This window comes from Rhea pennata, chromosome 1, assembly GCF_028389875.1.
Source record: "Rhea pennata isolate bPtePen1 chromosome 1, bPtePen1.pri, whole genome shotgun sequence".
Classification (NCBI taxonomy): domain Eukaryota; kingdom Metazoa; phylum Chordata; class Aves; order Rheiformes; family Rheidae; genus Rhea; species Rhea pennata.
This window is the reverse complement of record NC_084663.1, coordinates 13,581,626-13,602,463: the sequence shown is the minus strand read 5'-3', so window position 1 is coordinate 13,602,463 and position 20,838 is coordinate 13,581,626. Positions and strand designations below refer to the sequence as shown.

The 20,838-nt window shown below is 35.8% G+C and overlaps 2 protein-coding genes across 2 annotated transcripts in view; one reads left to right on the top strand and one right to left on the bottom strand.

Annotated features, from left to right (window-relative positions):
* Positions 1–20,838, top strand: part of CCDC146 (coiled-coil domain containing 146) — an 81,112-nt gene that overhangs the window by 5,512 nt on the left and 54,762 nt on the right. The window lies entirely within an intron of this gene.
* Positions 3,505–10,698, bottom strand: FGL2 (fibrinogen like 2). The gene is made up of 2 exons (XM_062581632.1): positions 9,948–10,698; positions 3,505–6,448 (listed from the first exon to the last, which is right to left on the bottom strand). The coding sequence occupies exons 1-2, from the start codon at positions 10,696–10,698 to the stop codon at positions 5,742–5,744; spliced, it is 1,458 nt and encodes a 485-aa protein (XP_062437616.1). The 3' UTR covers positions 3,505–5,741.

The window sequence follows — 20,838 nt, the reverse complement described above, 5'->3', positions numbered from 1 at the left end:
TTTCTTAAGTTTCTATGCTATGGGAAAGAAGAGAAAGTTACTTCAGGTTTGGCTACAGTCTTTCAAATATAAATACCAAGAATTAGTATATTATATGTTTCTCAGATGGCATTTTGACATGCCGCTCTCTAGCAAATATAGACTTTTATAATTTTCTTTTACTAGCAAAATATTTTTTAATTCGTTCCTTACTTAGATTACGTGATAGCTGTAACCAACTTTTCTTTTTTTAAGAAAATGTTTATATAACTATTCAAAGGAAAATTTTCTCGAAAACCTAGCTTGGTAGACTAAAGAATACTTTTTTTTTAATATAAGAGGACAAATTTAAACATTTGAAAATTTAAAATAATCTCTGTTAGCTTACATGTGCCATGCTTACTATTCCTCTAAAGTATGATGCTCAGTGTTGTCTTTCGTGGTAACCATAACAGTGGCTATGTTTCAGTACCCTGAAGATGTGTATACGCTCTATCAAAGCTATAAAAATCTTAACCCAGCTGTTGGATGCAAAGGACCTTTTCACACTGAAGCTGATCCTGGCACACTCTGTGTGTTACATGTCTTGAATGCTCCTGGCACAGCAAGAAAGCTATATAAATATGTTGGCACAGATGGGAGACAGATGTTGCCTCTACATGCCCCCATAGGAATCTCACTGCTAATTAAATTAATTCTTTTTTCTTTTTTCTTTAACTTTGTTGACTTAGTCACTTGAGAAGTCAGCTAGGGACAATAATGTGCTTGTAAGCTAGAGTCTGTGTTTTATTGTAGCAGCTTTCAGCAAGTAACCAATATTTTGAATACTGAAGATTAAACTCTGATTAGTTGTTGTGACAGCAAAGTTGCTTATTCTGATTGGTGGCAGCTCCTATTAAAAGCTGTAAAGCAGTGGGGAGAATTTACAGATACAAAATTACCTTAAACAGCAGGAGTGGGATCAGAGTCACCATAATACACTTTTTCTATTAAGAGATTCCTTTTACCTCTATACAGGTGAGACTGTGAGTAGACAAAGCCAGGAAGCTGTTGAATATATGCGAACGACCCCAAAGCAGGTAGCGTTTCAGTTGATTTCTGAAAAGCACGTTTGAAAGCAGCTACTGTTTATGATGTATTGTTTCCCCTCTGCCATTATAAAGTCAAGTGCAGGTGCCCTGAAGGGACACAGAGGAAACCCAGCTCCCTAAAGCTGTGCGGTGTGGAGAAAGAACAACCTTTAATTGCAGCTCTTTCTTGCATTTTGGTCTTTCGTTGCAAATTTCCAAGACTCACGAGGCTTCAACAAACAAACAAATTATTGTCTTTTGTTCCAAAACTACCTCCCTCTTCCCTTTTTCTCACCTGAAATATGCATCCGAGAGCTGATATTCCAAAATAGGAGAAATTGTGCTGAAATTGTGAGTCTATCTGGCCTTGGCATCTGATATTTTTACTGGCATAGCAGTATGGTGGTGAAGCCAGAGCAACGTTAACTCAACCTGCTTTCGGGGATTATGAGACTATTGCAATCATTTTGTCTCTGTGTGTAACACAGGCCAGAAACCTTTCATCACTTAATGTTTGTTTAAATGAGAATTTAATCTTTAAATAAAAATGTCCCTTCATGGAGAATCATCTGTTCTACAGATCTGGTTACCTTGGATGTTAAAAATGAGAAATATTTCTAGTTTACTTACTCTTAAAATCTCTGTTCAAATACTGAGTAATGAATGAGCCTGAAAGGGCCTGGGTAAGGAAGAATCCGTTATCTTTTGCTTTAGCACTTAAAGTCTGAGCTGCAGAGGGACATTTATAGTCTGTCCAAGCAGAGGATGAAAATTTCTGTTTCTCAAAGTAGATCCTACTTCTTCATAAAAGTCATTGATACAGTATAAATGCTCAGAACTAAGTGTGTAAAATATACTTTTTTTTTTACTGTGAAATTCTAAACATACTGTTTGGGTAGACATGTAGTGTTAATTAGACTTAAAGTTTGTCTTGATTATATGAATTCGGTAATAGGGTGTTGTCTTTTTTTCCAGCTATTGATTATTTTCCAGACAGATTCTTCTTTTACTGATATATTGATTCATATACTGTTTCCGTGACTTGTGTTATGACTGGATCTGACACATCATCTTAAAACATTGTTTTCTGTTTCTAGTTGACATTGAGGATCATGGGCCAATTCACTTCTGCCAGAAGTGCTTGTAACTGCAAAAAAGTTTTGTTAAAGCTGTGAATGAAATACAACATTTTAAGTGGAATGCTTGCACTTAGCAGAGACTATAGAAATGGTCTTGCTTAGCCATTTTTCTTTGAAACTTATGTGAATTTCTTCAGGCCCTTATAAGGCATACTACTTTCATCCCTTGAAAAAAAGAAGACAAGAGACACTTGTAAAAATATATCTCACATCTCTTTTTGGTAAGCCACTATTTGCTTCTGATTGTCTCTTTTTTTTTCTCTATGGAACTTAAACTTTTAAATAACATCCTTGCTGTTTTGATTTTTTGTGTGATTTATGTCATAGAGGGTAGGTAAATTTGACTTTCTTTCCCTTAAAATACAGGTTGTGGTTTAGGTTATAAACACAGTGTTCTAGGTGTGGTCTTGAGAATCATCTTAATTTCCTTTGAAAATATCACATAAATGCAAATATTTATTTTCTACCGAAGTGTCAAACTACCTGTTGCAGAACTGTATGTTGTTCTCAGCTCAATCTCTTAAATAGATGTCTGATTTGATTACAGTGTTTCTCAGAAAAAAACCTTTAAGAAAAACCTTTCCCTGAGCTGATACTTACCAGTATTTCCATGAAAAAGTACAGATAAAATTTTTCTTATAAATCACTGCTTTCAAACCATCTTTTTCATTTCTTTTCTCAGTTTTTTTTCCAGTTGTTGTTTAAACAACGCATGGAAAGCCAAGAACTTACAGTCTGCTTGGCTGATCACATTCAACAGATGGAGTTTTGCCTTTATTCTGTGGAAAAATCTCTTAGGAATTTTGCTAGCAAGCTTGCTGTTATAACTAACTACTAATCTTCTTTACTTAAATTCAGCATTTAAATATTAGCAAGATCAAAACCACAAAGATTTTCCTATGATCATTTTTGTTACATAGGTGTTTTCTGCATGTGATCTGAAAGATTGTATGTATTATATAAACAAAATGAGTTTGCTTCTCCTTTTGTATTAAAGATACAGCCTTTGTAAACTCCTGATGGGCAATTAATTTTTTTCTGATCCAAAATACAAGTCGTCTCAAGTGGCTGTCCAAGTTTTCAGCCTTTGGTATTATCTGGTAGCTGAAGTGTGATAAACTGAATGTCTTATGAGCTCCAGTTACCACCATTGTGATATCCCATGGCGCTGTTGTCATGTCACATAGCCGTCTTCATGGCCATCTGAAGTTGCCTTACTAGCACTGTGTGTATTGCTTTGATTTTTACATAAAATTAATGAAACAGTTTTTGAGGATTCTTTTATAGTCCACATAAAGAAACTTAAAATCTTATGATATGGTCTCAGCAGTGTGTCTTAATCTTTATTTACACCAAGGAAAATTTAAAAATAATGCTTGATCCAGCAAGTAGATAGAGAGTTACACTTTGTAAAACTAGTACATATTAATGGAGACTCAGCTACAACAGTTCCACGTAGGTAGTATTCAGCTTTGTGTAATAACATTCACTGCCTTTTTCTTCCCATTTTAAGAGATTAGTCAAGGCTTTTGTAGGTGATATTAGTCACATTTGCGTATTCTGTTAAAATTTGTTACAAAATTTCCTTTAAACAAGATACACAGATATGCCAAGCGTAACAGTTGCTCTTCCAAAAACTTAGCAGGAAAAAGACATTTTCAAGTAGAATCTTGTAGATACTGTAATTGCCATACTTAACTAGTTACCATAAAATGAATAGGAGCAAATAGTGCATTTCATGCCAAATGTTTAAATATAATCATAATTTGTTCTTCTAACCAATACTTCATAAGTGGGTTTTTTTGGTTTAGGCAATTGCTGTTAATCCCAAAATAAATACTGTAAGGCTTCAAAACAAGTTCTCAAGAAAGGATTATACATCTCAAAGTTAAAATCTTCCATTTATCTTTAAAAATGAAACATAGTAAACCAAATTACACTTCACACTGAAATATCCTTCAAAGTATTTACTCCCTTAAAATATATATATTAATATTTTACAGTTTAGTAATTGCCACTGTAGCTCGTTTTACATAACTTGTTTTGGTTATCTTAAAATACAGTAAAGCTTGTATTTGTAAAGTATTAGCTCATGTACGTACTCACAGGTTTCATTGGCATCGCTAAGTTGCTTAGCATCATTAAGGAGCAGCTTCTTTAACCAGCAAGCCTATGCCAGCAAAGACTTCACTTTTACTGGTAAAGAAATACAGCCCTAGTACTTTATGTTCTTCTGAAAATTGGTATATGCCTGTTTTGCAAATATAAGCTGCATCTTGTCTCAGAATTAGAGTTACTCACTCTAATTGTAGAGAGATGTCCTTTCTAATGTAGGCAAAAGATTTATGTAGGCAAATTTATGCTTGCTATCAACAATAAGAGCTGTAATAATAGTATCTTTGGTTTGTCCACCCTGAAGTGTTTGAACATTTGATTAGTTTTCATCTGTTATATTTTAGGAAAAAAAGGTACTTCACCTAGTCTCTTCCTGTAGGTAACTGCCACTGGATTTTTCATGATTCTGTGACTTTAAAAAGGGCTACTAAGGAGATGGGGAAAGGGTGTTCTAATTTTACTTTATTATATATATACTCTTACAAATAACTTAAGCTCTTATGGTATATCGAGTGAGCTTGGGTCTCTGCATAAGTCATCTTGTAACATTTATCTTACCTAAAAGATTCCAAAGAAAATAATTTGGTTCTGGAAACTCTTGTACTTATTTAGAGACGTTGATGTAAGGGCTTGCATCCTTGCTGCTGCTTCTTCCTACCTGCCTGTCTACCTATATAAGTCTGTGATAAGCTACATAACCATTCCTTTCTCCCACAGAGCAGGAATAGGATGTTGGTCCTCAGCAGAAGAATCGATGGGAACAAAAAATGGTCTTCTTTCTTTACGTGCTCTATACATTATTTCCACTTTCCCTTGTTCAATTCTTTCACCAATTTGTTTGAAAAAAGGAGTCCTATTCATTTTCTAATTTTTCCACACGGCTTCTTTTGCATCTTTGAGCAAACTCTGTGGTCTTTTGTTTCCTAATCCTTTTAAAATAATAATTCACACTACTTTCCTAAGTCATACTTATGCCATGGTATACATTTGAAGTTGTGAAGCATAGATGATACAAAAAGTAGGGCCATATCAAGAGATAGTAAGTCTTATTCTAAGTGCCTAACAGATAGATCTTATCAGATGTGCTTTTGAGTTATTTTCAAGTAAAGATGCAGGTGTTAATTCGGATATGATTTGTAGGACACCATTTAAAACTTTTAAATTATAAAATCTAGTATACCACAAACTAGTGGTAAAAGCACCAACAGCAATGTTTAGGATATTTACATAGCAATACCATGACTTAACCTATGCTAAGTTTTAGCAATAACTATTCAGAATCATTAATGCTGTTTTTAATACCTTATGCGGGGCAAACCATCTCTAAAAAGTTATGTGGAAAGATGTTATTTTGTCTAGAGCTATTCTGAGTATAATACTGAGTAAGTGTGATTTTGAGTGCAATCCAATGCAAACCAGTTAAGAGAAAGGCCTAGATTTATGGCATGAAACTTTTGGGTCTGATCATGATCTTTACTGATTTAAAGGGTTGCCGATAACCGCTCGGAATATCATCAGAAACACCGTGCCACGTACCCCAGAAAATCCCATTGCGGACGCCTTTGTATTTCTTGTGGTAGTATTTGCCATTGAGGTTGGCTGACAAGCATGCATCAAACCACCAGCCAGAGCTGTAGTATGCACCGCAGTTTCCTGATGCGTACCTATCGTTGTCCTTGTCCGGCGTCGAAAAGAATTTTTGATCATGGTTGTAATGCTTGCTGTAGTGGAGGGCGTCTCCCGCTGTCCCGCTATAGCCGTGAACACTCAGGCGGTACTTTAGATATTCGTTGGCCACGTAGAAATGTTCGTATTTAGCATATTCTCTGATACCATTGAAATCTTCAAGTTCAATTCTCAGTTGCATTTCCTGGCTCTTTGTCAGGAGGTGAATTTTATCGTTCCCCAGCCAAAACTCCCTGCTAAGGTTTCCAAAGCCATTTTTATAGTCATTCCATGTTCTGTTGAAGTTAGTGCTACCGTCCTGACGCCGCTGCAGCACTGTCCAGCCACCTCCCAGTGCTTCCATGTCACAGTAAACGTCAAAGCTGTGATTTCTGGGGTCAGGGGTAACTCTGTAGATTCCGTTATTTCTTCTGCCTGCTGTATAATAGTCAGCACAGTCTCGCTGCATAATTTGTACAACTGGTGGAAAAATAGATAGTGTTAAAATAAATACAATTTGAATTTTAAAAGAAACAAAATTTGTTAGCATCATTCCAGACTGGGGCATAAGGAACATTTTAAGTCAAGTGCAGACTCCATTGCACTGTTGTCTGTGCTTCAGAGAGCCTCTTACCAAGTGCTTTTTTCTTTCCCCCCAGTTGTTGTTAAGTAGGAAAAGCCAAAAGTTAATCAAAGCTTTGCATTACTTTGCCATCATATTGTCATATTGGACTTGTATTGCTTCTGCCTTTAATATATCTAATGAGTCAAACACAAGAAAGCTATTTTAAAGTGATACAAGCACGTATTCAGCCTTTTGGATTAGAGAGACTTCTCGAAATGAAATAGTACTACAGCAGTTTTAGTTCTCCTGAGATGACAGCTTTTTTCCATTCGATTTACTCTGTAACGGGTACCACCTAGGATGTCCAGATCAGATGGCTCTCAAACCGTTTTAATGGCTTTTGTATGAAGACTGCTTGACGGGGACATAGTGATTGACTGCTTTTTCTTTTCTTCTTTTTTCCAACTTTTTCTTCATCCCATCCCTACCTCCTGTGGATTCAGCCTCGTATCTCCAGCCTGATATTTCTAATGCTTCATGTTCATAAGCTTGCTCCCTTTTGTGTTTAAATGTATACCATCACACCATGTCTATTATAGAAATCTTCATGTGGAAGTATGCCAGAGGAAAAGCTGTGTACATGCAGGAATGACTTTAGGTTGGCTGTTGCTCTGTGAACATCATTGGATATAGAATATCACATCCTTTGGAGTTTTTGACATATGAATGATTAATTTTTTACAGCACTTTAGGAGCAGGAAACAAAGTACTAGAATTGTCTCACCTATTGTCATAATACTGCAATTCCGAGAAAGATAAAGCTAGAAATGTGACAGTGCTTTCCTGTGTCTCTGGCATTGCTGGCTTTAAAGTAAGGAAAAGATTCAGTATCTACCATTAACACAGCTTTTTCTCTGTATGTATTTTACATGGAAGAAAAATATTCCCAGGTGTTTCCTGCAGAATATAAATCCATATTCTATCCACTAACTTAGTAACAACATTGTGTACAACAGTTTTCAGAATGCATGGTATTGTAATTCCATGTTGTTAAATAAGAGGTAGTGAGCTCTCAGAAGTTCTGAGTTAAGAGTCAAAACCATTTTGACGATGTTCATTTCTATTGTAGATTTGAGTTTATGGCCATGTTCATTTGCAGACCTCATCTGCAGGTTATTTCTAGAAAGTTTTGAATAATTAAACTACTTCCTGAAAGGAATAAATGTTCTCAGATTGCAGGAGGGCATAAGACTCAGGACTCCCTGTTTACTAGTACAGTAAACTGGCCATCTGTAAGAGCGTGAAGGAATGTGATAAGACAACTTTGGAAAGAAAATAATGTCTGAAGATTATTGTAGATGTTATTAAATATGTAAGAAATCACATGTAGATTTGAGTCATCCTATGAGAATTTATTTTCTCATAGAAATCTACCTATCTAACAAATTCTTTAACACACAGAGAAAAGTGTTCTTTTTTTCTTTATGGGCAAACCTAAATACGTCTTTAGCTTTGAGTTCTTAGAAGTGCTCTTATACTGTACACGCTTTGTAGGTGAGAGACTGTAGCATGGGAATTAGCATGACATAAGGATGCAAATCACTGAAGGAGAGTCTTGAACTAGAAATAAAATCCCTTGCTCTCCTCTGGAGGGAATTATAAACCCAGGAAAAAAACATTAGTTAATAATAACTTTTTTTTTTGTTTTGCCTTCATGTAAATGTTACCTGGAGTGGAGGAAGAAGACTCCAGAAGGGGATAGTTGATAGCATTTTCTTTTGCTGTCCAGAGAACAGGGTAAATGTTTTCAAATATGAATGTCTGTGGTCAGGTATTATGTGTCAGTGTAGGAACCAAAGGCTTAAAAGCTGCATCTAAGTCCCAAACTAAAAGATTCTCATTAAGTTTGCTGAACTTAATGTAAGATCTTTGGTTTCAGAGCAGGTGTTGACAGAGAATCCCCATTTTGGGTAAAGTCGTTTTATAATCTAATTCCATTCCTATTTAAGTAAACAGTAGTTTTGCTATTACTTTCAGTGGAAGCAGGAATAGCACATATATAGGAAAAAGCTGTATATATTGCTTTATATATATAATATAATATGTATATATTGCTATATATATAATGTATATATTGCTGCTGTGAACACTTTTAGGCATCAGTTACTGTAAAATATAAGCAATATACACAGGATCATATGGTATGAACAGCACTCAATATTTCAGTAAGAGGTATAGGAAATAACTAAAATGAATTTATTCTATTAGCAAGTACTGTACCTGAATTCTATTTGTTGTCCATTATCAATATACAGGATAATAATCATTCTATTTGTGACAGGTTTAGATCTGAATTAAAACTATTTGATTTATACTGATTTAAGCTGATTGCTGATATAGTAAAAGTATTTCTTGTATTATCATTCATTTGCTCTTTTCATACTTCTCAGAATTTCATCTGTACATGCACTGTACAATTTGTAGATCCTTCAGTTTTCATTTTGAGTAGACAGAAGAACAGTTTTATTTTAAATCTGGATATTGAGCAATAGAGGCTCAAAAACTTCAATGCAGTCTGATCTTTCATTGTTCTATCTCTACAGAGCCCTATCTTCGTATGTATGATACCTAAGTGGTAGAATACACTGACAATCCTGTAAATATTTCTTATTCTCAATATTCTTGTTTTCAGTATTTCTCAATTTTAGTTAGGAAATTAAAAAATAAAAGAAAAAATGTGTTTTTCAGAGGTAGCACCTATTTTCCATTTCATATTTCTTATATATCGGATATATTATTATTTATTTTATATTAGATATTTCTTATATATTAGATTCTTGCAAAGGGTATGATACATGTATTACCCATTTGAGAAGTACTGTTAGTGTTTTATTCTGTTTTTATTAATATTTTTGTTATCCCATCTGATAAAAAATAAACATTTTACTAGATTGACTTCATATGTAATAATGATTTGCAGACCATTTCAGAATAATTGCATTGTCTAAAGCACAGCTAAAGAGGATATTTGTCCTCTTCATCCAAGCAGAAAATATACGTAGTTCACTGATGTTTAATGAAGTATATCTTACTGAAGGTATGGGGTGTAAAATAATACATTAATTGTTCATATTTATTAATTAAATTACAGAAAATGTTCTTTGAAAATTCATGCTTTAAGCCTATCATAAGGTCAAATTCTAGGAGGAACTGAACACCTGCAACTCTTAGCAACCCTCTAGTGGCAGGTGAAAAGTTTTACAGGAGTATATATAAGCACTAAAGGAGCAAATATTTATATTGTGAAGTGGATAGCATATCTACTTGATTAAAATATATTTGAATTAATTTATCAGGTAATTGTAGAATGCACAGGAAGCTTATACAGGCATAAAGAATTAACAGGTTACGTACCAGGTCTTGGTTGCATTGCTGGGCATTTAGAAGAACATCTGTTATCAAGACTGTTCACGACAAATGTCAAATTGGCAACTTTTCTGTCAACATAATTTTCTACATTGTTCATATTTATGAGGCTCATTTTCTCTAGGCGACCCTGCAGTGTCTGTATCTGACTCTTTGCATTTTTTAAGCTGGTCGACATTCTGTTAACTTTGCTTTGCAGTTCCTTTACTCTGTTATCTTGGATTTTACTGTTTTCTGCTGGAGTTTCTGCATCAGGTAGTAGGAATTCGTTACTACTGTCTCTTTCTTGGTTGTCATCGGCCTGCAGCTTGCAATCTTGGCAACATTTCCTCAGCTTGTTTACCGCTTCTTTAAGGGTCTGAACTTCTTTGAGAGTCTTCTCAATCAGTCTGAATTGTTTAGGTAACTGGATGGTCATTGGAGGCAGGTTTATCTGGTACGGACAATCCTCTCCTCCTTCATCACATTTCCCATTAGTTTTGAGCTTTATAGGACAAGTATCAGTAACTTTTCCTTCTTCAGCATCCTCTGCCTCTTCTAAAACTACTGCAAAGACATTCGTTAAAGCAAGCAGTGCTGCCTTAAGCAAGACTAAGTACACGAGCAGCTTCATCTTCGCAGAGAAACTAGCAGTATGAGGAAGTGTGTAAAAGTGGAACAACTTTATAAGGGCAGCTTGAAGCCTGTGAGTTATCAGAGTGCCTGCTCTGTTCTCAGAAATGGGTGGGAGTGCTTGCATCACAGGCGATATTAATAGCAGAGCAAAGTAGGTAGTGCTTGGCAAAAGGAGCAGATTTCAGTCTGTATTCCTGACTCAGAGCTTGTGTATGTAAGCAAAATGATGAAATGCATGTGTGCTGGTCATTTTTGCAGTCTATTTTCGTTTTTTTACATGGATTTTCTTTGAGAGGGGAAAGATCACTTAGCTCTCTTTTTTAATAGTCTGCTAACATCTGTCTCTTAGCATCTGAGTGTTCTAAAATTAGACCATAGGTTTACCACAGCAGGTGGAAAAGGTGAAAATCAATCCCTTTCCCAATGTGATGCTTTTCACCGGAATAGATACTGACACTGAGTTTTCCCCTTCCTACAGCTTTTTTTTAATTGAATAGATTTATTCATAAAAATGATTTATATATCAAATATATCAAAATACACCTAATTTTCATTCCAAACACTTATCAGGATAGGATCACAAGCCAAGCAGGATGAGCAGCTTGTTTCTTTTTCCTATTTTACGTAACAGTGTTTAGAATAGTTATCTGGAATATTCATGATTTATATGGGACATCACAGTTCAAATTCACTCCTATCTGATTCTAAGCTGGTGTCTGAAGAAAGGCTTTCCTTAGGAGAATGTCCTATCCAAAGCAAATTACTGGATATACTGAGACAGATCAGCACTGTCACCCTTTCCTTTTGAGGCTCTTCAGTCTCCTGGTCTGTCCTTTCGCCTCTTAAACATTTGCTGGGCCAGAGGAGAGGGGGTAATGTGGAGTGCCCTGGCCAGCAGGCTTCAGACCTGTGCGTTCTCACTGGCACGAAGAATTTTTAACACTCAGAAGAAGAAACTAAGAGACATTTCTGGGTAACTATAAGCTACCTCTTGGGTATCTACTTCTTGCAGAAGAGGCACTGGTTTTTGTCCTTAAGGGAGAACTCCCCCACAAAGACTGGTACGAACAGAAGACTTATTAAGCAGAACGTAAGGTCAGACTTAAGACTTGCAATTAAGATTCTGATAACAATAAGTTACAAGCAAAACAAATCTAAATGCAGTTCATATTGCACCCTTTAGTCACTTAGATTAAAAAAAAAAAAAAAAAAAGTTATTAAGGCCCACTCCAAGTTTTTTTGACATCCTAAATATCGGGTCAGTTGTGAAGAAAACCTAAGGCAAAGCTTGGTATTCTGAATCCTGCCCCAAAATTGTAAATCTAAAGCTAACCTGGAAGCTGGGGAAGTCACTCCTATGGGTTTACCTGTTTGGGGCATTCTTTTCTAAATTCCTGCTTTTCTTTTCCTTTCTTTTTTTTTTTTTTTTCCTTCTTTTTTATTGCACCTTGTATCAGCTTCAAGAGTTAATTATTTACTTTTCATGACTAATCCACCAGACAAAATACTTCAGTTGTGGATGACAACTACCACGCACTTACTCACTTGTACCCTGCAGTTACCTGTACCATTCTCACGTGGCCTACACAGTTTCAATGATATATGACTTTCTTCCCCGTGCTCCAAAGCGTCACTGAATGTATGTCTTTTGTGCATTCATAGCTCTGTCGAGAGCTGACTACCTTGCATGAGTAAAGGATATTAACACTAGTTTTTGTTTAGTTAGTCCAGTCCGAATGGTTTATTTCCCTAACCTCTTTTTGAAATTACTCATACTGCAAATTAAACATTAAACAGGCAGTAGTCGCACACATACTTTGTAAGTTCATGATCTCTGGAATGTTTCTAGTTTTTATAGAGACCACAGGCACACATCCATAAGGCAGCAAGCAGGCTTGGTGAAAAGATACTTTGTCTAACCTATTGCAACAATCCCTTCAGGATCCTAGGTAGCACCATGGTCCGGGCAATTTCTTGCAAAGCTGAATTTGAATCTACCTCTCTCACACACTAAGTGGATATCCCAGAACCTGTCATAGTACTTCATGTGGCAAAGCTGTGCAGACCGTCCCTCTGCCCTTTTCCAGTCATGGTAGTTTCCCAACTACGAGGTAAAAGACCATCACTGGACGTATCTTGCAACTTTGGCATAAGACATTGGCATGGCTTTGTTTCTTTAAAAAATGCATCAAATAGAAATGAAACCGAAATGTTTGTCACTGTAGATGAAATGCATGTTTTTAATTTCAGAGAGTAAATCTTTAACATTTTCTTTTGCCTGATCCGATCTTAAACATTTTTCCATCAATCTAAAAACAGTTATTCACTGAGCCTTGTTTTCCTGCATGGTTGTTACTGTGTAATGCAGAAAACTATGCTAGTGTCTTCTGAGGGGCCTTAGAAATAGGACAGAGTTCCTATAGGACTGAAATCCTTCGTTGTTTGGGAAGCCATGCTCCCCTCCACTGTTGCTCTTTTGGTTTACTACTAGCTCTGCTGCCTGTTTTTTGTTTGACTTCGTACTGGACAAACTATTCTGTATCTGTAAAATTAGTAACAATGATATTTGGTAGCCCATGTCTTATGAATTGGCTTGAAAGGCTTTAAGTGCATATCCAATATCATTATCCTTTGTGATTATTATGCTGCCCTGGAAGCCTAAAAATCATTAGATCTTCAAGAAGGGTAGAAATTTCTAGTAATGGTGAATGTCAAAGGGGAAAGGAGGTTCAGATGGCACCAAAGTATCTAAGCCTTTTCAACATCATTGTCCTAAGAAAATCGTTTCTTGGTCCCCAGTGTATCTTTGATTTGAGATTTTAACTTCTTCCTTTGGATGAGATTTCTGTATTCTTCTTGAAATGCTCTGCAGTCCTTCTGATCTTTTTAGTCTGATGCTGTCAGCAGTCTATTTGGAGCCTGAAAGACCTGTTTCTCCATCAGGTATCTGTATGCTTCTCCTACTTGGAAAAGTGTTGTAATTGAGGATTGTTTTTTTCTTCCCATTCACACCAATCTATCCAGTATCTGTTCCTCCCTCAGAAGCTAGACGTAGTATTATGCCCCTGCCATTCTTTTGTGTTTCGTGCCTCTTTAGCTTCCTATGGAGAAGAGAAGCAAACATTTGAAACTGAGTTTTTCACAAGAAATCCTTGCCCTTGAAAGGGTCACTGAACAATCTGATACTGTAGGACACTGGTGCAGCTTCACTAATGGCAGAAATATTGGATCAGATCAAAATTGAGAACTGCAGAGCTTATTTATGGGCATGAAGTTTTTCCCAAATGGGGCTTTTCCAGATCCCTTTTTTCCACATCAGTTTTCCAGAGTCTTTTATATATGATAGTTAAACCAAAGCAGAAACAATCTTTAAGATTTTTTTTTCAATTTGTTAAAAGACCTGACTGGTTAACAGCTGATGACCACAAATGAGAATTTTCTATCAAGGTCTTATATTTGGTTAAAGGTCTCTTTCTTATAGCTTTTCATCTCTTTTAATCTTTATTAAATGATTTATTTTTTTCCCTCAGTGAACTGATCTTAATCTTAAAGACATATCTTCCCAATCATAAAGAAAATAACTGAGAGCTCATGATATTCTTAAATTCTACATATTTTAATTCTGTTCCCAGAACTACTAACTGGTTGGAAGGTTAAACAAACTTAAGACTGCAGTATATTTTGGTTTAACAAACTTGTGTTAGAACTGTTTATTCAGAGTTTATCAATAGTAGCATGAACCATTTCCCATGTTTTTTAGAGCAAGGATTTTTTCCCAGCAGATAATAGAATACAGGTCAAATAGAAAACACAAAAGGTAAGACTGCAAGCAGACATTCATTTAGCTAGTGACTATGACAATTTAAATACTACCGCCTGCCATCTGCTTGGTTTGTTGGCTCTCTGCTGTGAGTTACCATCTCCTGCAGCAGAGCTGCTGCAGAATGTTTGTTTAAGCAGTTTAAATGAATGAACCTGAAGCAGATCTGGGATTGTTCATATAAGCCAGTTTGGTGGCAGAGGTGGGATGTGTTAGCGTTCAACACAGATGTAATTTTCTCACAATGTGGGATATTATTAGAACCCCATATTAAAAAAATTCTGATTTAGGATTCCTTCTGATTAACTCAATTATTTTCTTTCTTTTATTCAATAGTATTTCTTTATGAAAGCAGTCCCTGTTTTCTGCACTGGATTCTGGGACTGCCTGTTCAACTTTCTTATATGAGAACACATCAGAGGACTGAAAGGGAGGCAGTCTTATTCCATATGAGTTTAATTTTTAATGTGATTATTCAGATACAGATTACATAGCACAAGTAACTGCATGGATTGACTATCTATTTAAATTAGTCTTTATAAAAGAGAAAGACCTTGAAAATTAGACTTTGGGCTACAGCCGTTAATTTCTTACATTAACTGTACATTCCGTAACATCAGTTACAGAAATGTTAAAGATTAATGATCAGTGTAATGGAACCACAAAAATACATACAGTCAAAGAATATCACATCCTTCTTTTAAGAGAAGGAATATATTTTTAAAGAAAGAAAGAAATCCATGATGACAAGTTCCCGGATTTTCATTCTGTTTTCCCCCAAAGATCTGAACATCTTCCTGCCCCAAATCTAGACGTCACTGCTGAGCATTCTCCTTTATCTACAGCCACAGAAGACCCTGGAGTTGATCAAATACATGGACAAAATAAACCAGAAGACAATCTAAGAATAATGGCATTCCTAAGGCAAAAGCCCTTCCCTGCTGCATCTGTGTGGCCTTTTCAGGAAATTCCTTTTTGATTCCTGCAAAAGCCTGCTCCAGTGAGACCAGCTAGCGTAAGACTGTCCTGAAGACTCAGTATGCCCCTGAGGCTCATGGCCGATCAGGTGACAGCAGGAAAGTCATCTCCTTTCTTTCTGTTTTAGCCTGGACTTTGGAAGTCTTAGAGTCTATCTTCCCAGGCTGTTATCCCCGCTCTTACCTCAGCCATGTCAAATGTAATTCACTGCCAGATGCAGCATTTTCTGACCTTTATATCATCTTGATGGAGGCTGACTTTAATATTCTCCATATAGGGACTGGCTTTTCCCATGAACTACAGTATGAAACTACTGTTATTCATAGAATCAGTAAGGTTGGAAGGGACCTCTGGAGATCATTTGGTCCAACCTCCCCTCTCAGCAGGGTCACCTAGAGCATGTTAGACAGGGTTGCATCCAGGCGGGCCTTGAAGATCTCCAGAGGAGGAGACTCCACAACCTCTCTGTGCAACCTGTTCCAGTGCTCCGTCACTCTCACAGTGAAGAAATTCCCCCTCACATTCAGGCAGAACTTCCTGTAATTCAATTTCTGTCCATTGCCTCTTGTCCTGTCACACGGGACAACTGGAAAGAGTTTGTCCCCATCCCCTTGACACCCTCCCTTCAGGTTCTTGTACACGTTGATCAGATCCCCCCTCAGTCTTCTCTTCCCCAGGCTGAATAGGCCCAGCTCTCGCAGCCGTTCCTCATAGGGCAGGTGCTCCAGCCCTCGGATCATCTTCGTAGCCCTACGCTGGACTCTCTCCAGCAGCTCCATGTCTCTCATACTGGGGAGCCCAGAACTGGACACAGTGTATTAACTACATCGTGGGAAAGAATTTGTGATATTATTGTCCTAGTTAGTTGTTTGTTAGTTTTATAAGGATTTCAGTAGTTTGCTTTTCATTATAAGATGCCTGGCTGATCCATGCATAATTAAACAAGTAAAAGTGTAGAAATTCCATTTAATGCAATACGGGGCTCTATCTATCATAACTATAGTTAGGACTATATCGTTAATGTTTTTTATGTATGCCCTTACTTTACCCCCACTCTCAGTTTTGTCTTGCTTATGTACCATCATCTGCATATAGCTTTTTAATGTGAACTGCTTTGCTTTATAGTAGACTGTGAGTCTTTCAGAGATGGTACTGTATTGGTATAAAAGACTCTATATCAAAATACAAGTGAGTACCATCATTTCTCAGGCTCATTTTCTTAGTGTTTGACTTTTTTCTACTGAGTTATTGGCTTTTTTGTATGTGGAACCAACACTAACTGTAGTGTTATCCATGATACCAAATCACTTACATTACTCAGTCAGTTTCCTTCAGACAACGCAGTGAGAGTGTCATAAAGCTTACATGCTCACTTTGTTAAATCATGTGTGTATGATGTATTTTAAAAGCGCATATAATCTTCTTCGTTATGTTTTCTTGGCATGGGAAAGAGGGCAAAATAATTCATGGAGCACTTCGTGAAGCATAAATAACACTTTTAAAAAACATTTAAATTATTTTAGCTTACAAAAAAATGGCTCAGGAAGGTGATTTATTTTTTCTGTAAAAGTAGCACTTTGATGAGAGGACAGATTTACATATGAATATGATTTTTTTTATTTATTGCTTTGGGTAATTTTGCTCATCGTAAACATCAGGAGAGAACAGAAAGATAGCTGAAAGAATAGAAGAGTGGTCTGAAATGTCTGAATGAATTGGAAATGGTGTCTGTGGCAAATATCAGGAAGTCAAAAATTGACCTTAAAGTAACTTATACGATTAGCACACATTTCTATATTGTAGACATCTCAAGTTAGATCATATGTGTGACCTCTTTTTGGCCTTATTTGGTAACTTAAATTATGTATATATAAGTATTCTCTATTTTTTCCCATCTGACAGCAAATGTATTTTATTTGTACAATTTATTTGTAAGATTATCTGAAATATTCAGTTGACCATTCTCCTGCATTATTTAAGGAGTTGGGGTATTTTTGAAATCTACTTCTGTGGATTTCTAGAGATACCATATTTTGTTTTTCAAAATTCGCAGAGATCCTCTTCAAAAGAAGGGAAAATTTTAAATTTTAAAATGGAAAATCTGTAAATGATGTAATTTCTTTAATCATTTGTTCAACCAATAGCCTCTTGGGTTCAGATATGATTGTTTATTGCTTAAATTAAATGTTGAGAAAACTTAGTGTCAAATCTTTCTCTATTCAGAAAGGCTAGTAAAAAAACTTTCTCTGTGGACTTCCAATCCTTATCCTACAAAATCTACTCTCTGAGAAGATATGTACTTAGAGGTGAGAGGGATTCTGCCTTCATTTGTCAATTCTACTGACAACGTTAATTTAAAAATCACACCACATTTTTCTTTACCTTTTACCATTATAACCATTCTCTCTGGAAGAATGACTGATTACTTAAACAATGTATATTCTTCCCTAAAAATCTGCTATGTTGTTATTCCTGTCTGTGCTTTTACATGTTTCCCAATTCCCGAAAGTGTAATGAATATATTTACTGGACATATATAGATTTTGATGTAATACTTCACTTTAAAGCAAAACTTTGGTCATCTAAGTATCTGGTGTCTAGTCTGAGCTGGTTAATCATCTTTGGCTCCCTCTATTGTCAAAGGTGAGTTAGAAGCTCGTTGAAAAGGAGGTTCATCCCAACTGCGGGAATAGGTGTCTGTGGTGGACACCCTGGGAACTCGCTAGCTGTACCTGAAACCCAAAGGGCTGGCCCACAGTAGACACTACTTTGGAGATGGCTCAAAGGTCAAGTAAGAGGATTTCTCCATTTAACAAATATCTAGAGGGCTTAATTCTTATGACCAAAGACTCAAGCCAGCCTCAGCAACTTTCTTGTTTCTTGTAAACTCTGGAAAGCAATCTGAAATAATTTAATCAATTAAATTTGATTATTAAAAAGAATTAGAACCTTAAATACACTGACATAATTATTTTCCTCTTTTTTGGGATTTTTTTTGTCTTCCTTTCTCTTCCTATAGTTTAAAGACAATAGATTGTAGTCATGTACTATAGTTTAACTTGCCATTGTGCTTTCTTTTTCAATGTCTTTGGGTTATCTTTCTAATATATTCAATGATGTGGCATGCAGATATTCTAAGAGCTGCAGAGTCTTTAGTTGCATGGCTTTGGAAAAAATCCAGAAGTGAGATGAAATGATGTAGTCATTGTGTAGACTCTATTTCAGGACCCATCAGTATCTTCTCTAAGGTAAAAAGTAGAGAGAATTGTTGGTGCACTAGATTATTTTGTATCTGGTACAATCTGCATTTAATCACTGCATTCTTACTTAATCATTGCATTTACAAAACTTCACAGGACAGGGCCCTGAAGTAGCCTGGTCTAACCTTGAAGCTAATCCTGCTTTGAGTTGGAAGTTGCATGCAGAGGTTCCTTCCAACCTAGATTTTTCTATGATTCTACTCCTCCTGTATTACATTGAGTTTACTTTTTGCTTTACTGTAGTTGCAATGCAAATGTTTTAAATAAAACTTCTGGAAAAAAATACAAAGAATGAGTTTTTCCAGACTATAAGGGCTCTTCACAGGTTAGAAAAGAGAAACAAAATAAAAAGATTGAAATAATTGATTTAATTCCTTGCCTTTCAGACTTTACAAATGAGATGGAGCATATGTGGAGAGAACTACCCTATGTGGCATAAAGGGCTATTATTTTATTTCCCCTACCTGGAAAACTGTTTTCTAATGCAGTCTGATTTGAAAGAAATTTGATCTTGACCTTATATTAGAAAAGAATATTTGCAGGAGAAATCTCAGCTTAGTTGAAAATGGATGGAACTGGAATTTCATCATAGGTGTCTAGGGAAATTTTCACATTGTTTTTCTGGACCAAAGTTAATCGCTTAGAAAAGTAAGCCCATTTAGTAAGTTGAACTGGTCTAATTTACATTATTCTTTTACCATTTTCTTGAATTAAATTAAAGAAAGAAACTTAGAAAGTTTATTTGGAGCAATACCAGTTGATTTTTACATATTTGTTTATCTAGCAAGCCATTAAACTGTTATCCTTAAATTAGTTTATTTGCCAACAGCATTCAGAGTTAAGTAGGTGATTTTGGCTCTAAGTGATTTAGGACTCGTTCTAGTAAAAGTCAGTGTGAATTTTCTCACTGATTCCAAAACTGAGCTTTGTGTTCTATATGGTCTGGGCTTGGAGTATTAAAGTCCATTCCTCAAATACTATGCCAAAAGTGGTGGAAAAAAGTAAAAGTTATCCTGTGTATTGTTGAGGAAATCAGATGAAATTATCACAGAAATCCGAAGAGCATTAAACTGTGAAACCTGGATTGGGGATTTTTAGAGCAGTTTTCTTGTGTTTTTAAAGAAATTCCTTGCCTCACAGGTGACAAATGCCAGCTCTATATTTTTAAAATTTTCTTAAACTTTGGGGTTTCTTCATTTTTGAATGACCTACCTTGAAGGAGCCAAGATATGATCTTGAAAAGTAATGAGAAGTCACAGAAGTTCTCAGAAATTGAGAACACTCTGAAAGACCATATTTAGCCATTTAGAAACCAAGTTATTAGTCTGCATTTTTCTTCATTTTATCGCTAGCATATCCCTATCAATTCCAGTTGATGTTTTTCATTGAAAAACATCATTAAATGTTAAATAATCGAAGTTTAGTATGATATATTACATCATTTTAAACATTAAAAAAATTTAAAACTATTCATTTAACTGAAAGGATATAAGAAGTTTTTTGAGGAGAAGATCTTATGTTCTTTTGCTTTTGGCTTCTCCTTCCTCAAGAATGGAAAGTATTTTTTCTCTAAATATCTCTGTAGTTTAGATATTAAAATTGGTATTGGTTGCTTATTGCTTCAATATTGTAAACTTTTTATGTTCTAAGGTTAAAAACAATCTGTTTGCCCGTCTGAAATGTTATCTTGAGTGCATAATTTTTGCTCTGCTCCTTAAAACCCTTGAAAACAATCTCAGTATTCAATTAAACAAGTTATTGTGGTGCTACAAGAAAGCTTAGAAATATGAACCAGATGCAGTCTAAACATTCTCAAGTCCAAAGCCAATAAAGAAGTAAACAAGCAGATAAATCAGTTTTGTAGTTCGGACCTCTACAAAATGCACATATGCTTTTGCTCCAAATGTCGCATATCTGTGAAGCTTCATCCTCACATACACGCAGCTCTTTGGAAGAGCATATGCCGGTTACCTGGCGGTAGTTTGATGGCAGGAGTGGCAGCACTGATGCTAAGACCCTGGAGCAGATGATCCTTGTTTTCTATGTGGAGAGTGATTTAAGTTCAAGCTGAGCTCCCTTTTGCACTATTTAAGCACAAGCACATGTTGTGTTCTATTTTGAGACAAAAGACTCATTTGAGGAAACCTTTCAGATGCTTGAAATAAACAACATTAATTGAAATTACTGGGCTATTCTCTGTTAAAAT

What these genes read in the sequence shown, in the direction of transcription:
- FGL2 (XM_062581632.1), bottom strand. Translation starts at nt 10,698, where the DNA reads ATGCAAGCACTCCCACCCATTTCTGAGAACAGAGCAGGCACTCTGATA. An exon ending in AGCAATGCAACCAAGACCTG is followed by an intron (nt 6,449 to 9,947) that starts GTACGTAACCTG and finishes TTTTTCCACCAG; the next exon opens with TTGTACAAATTATGCAGCGA.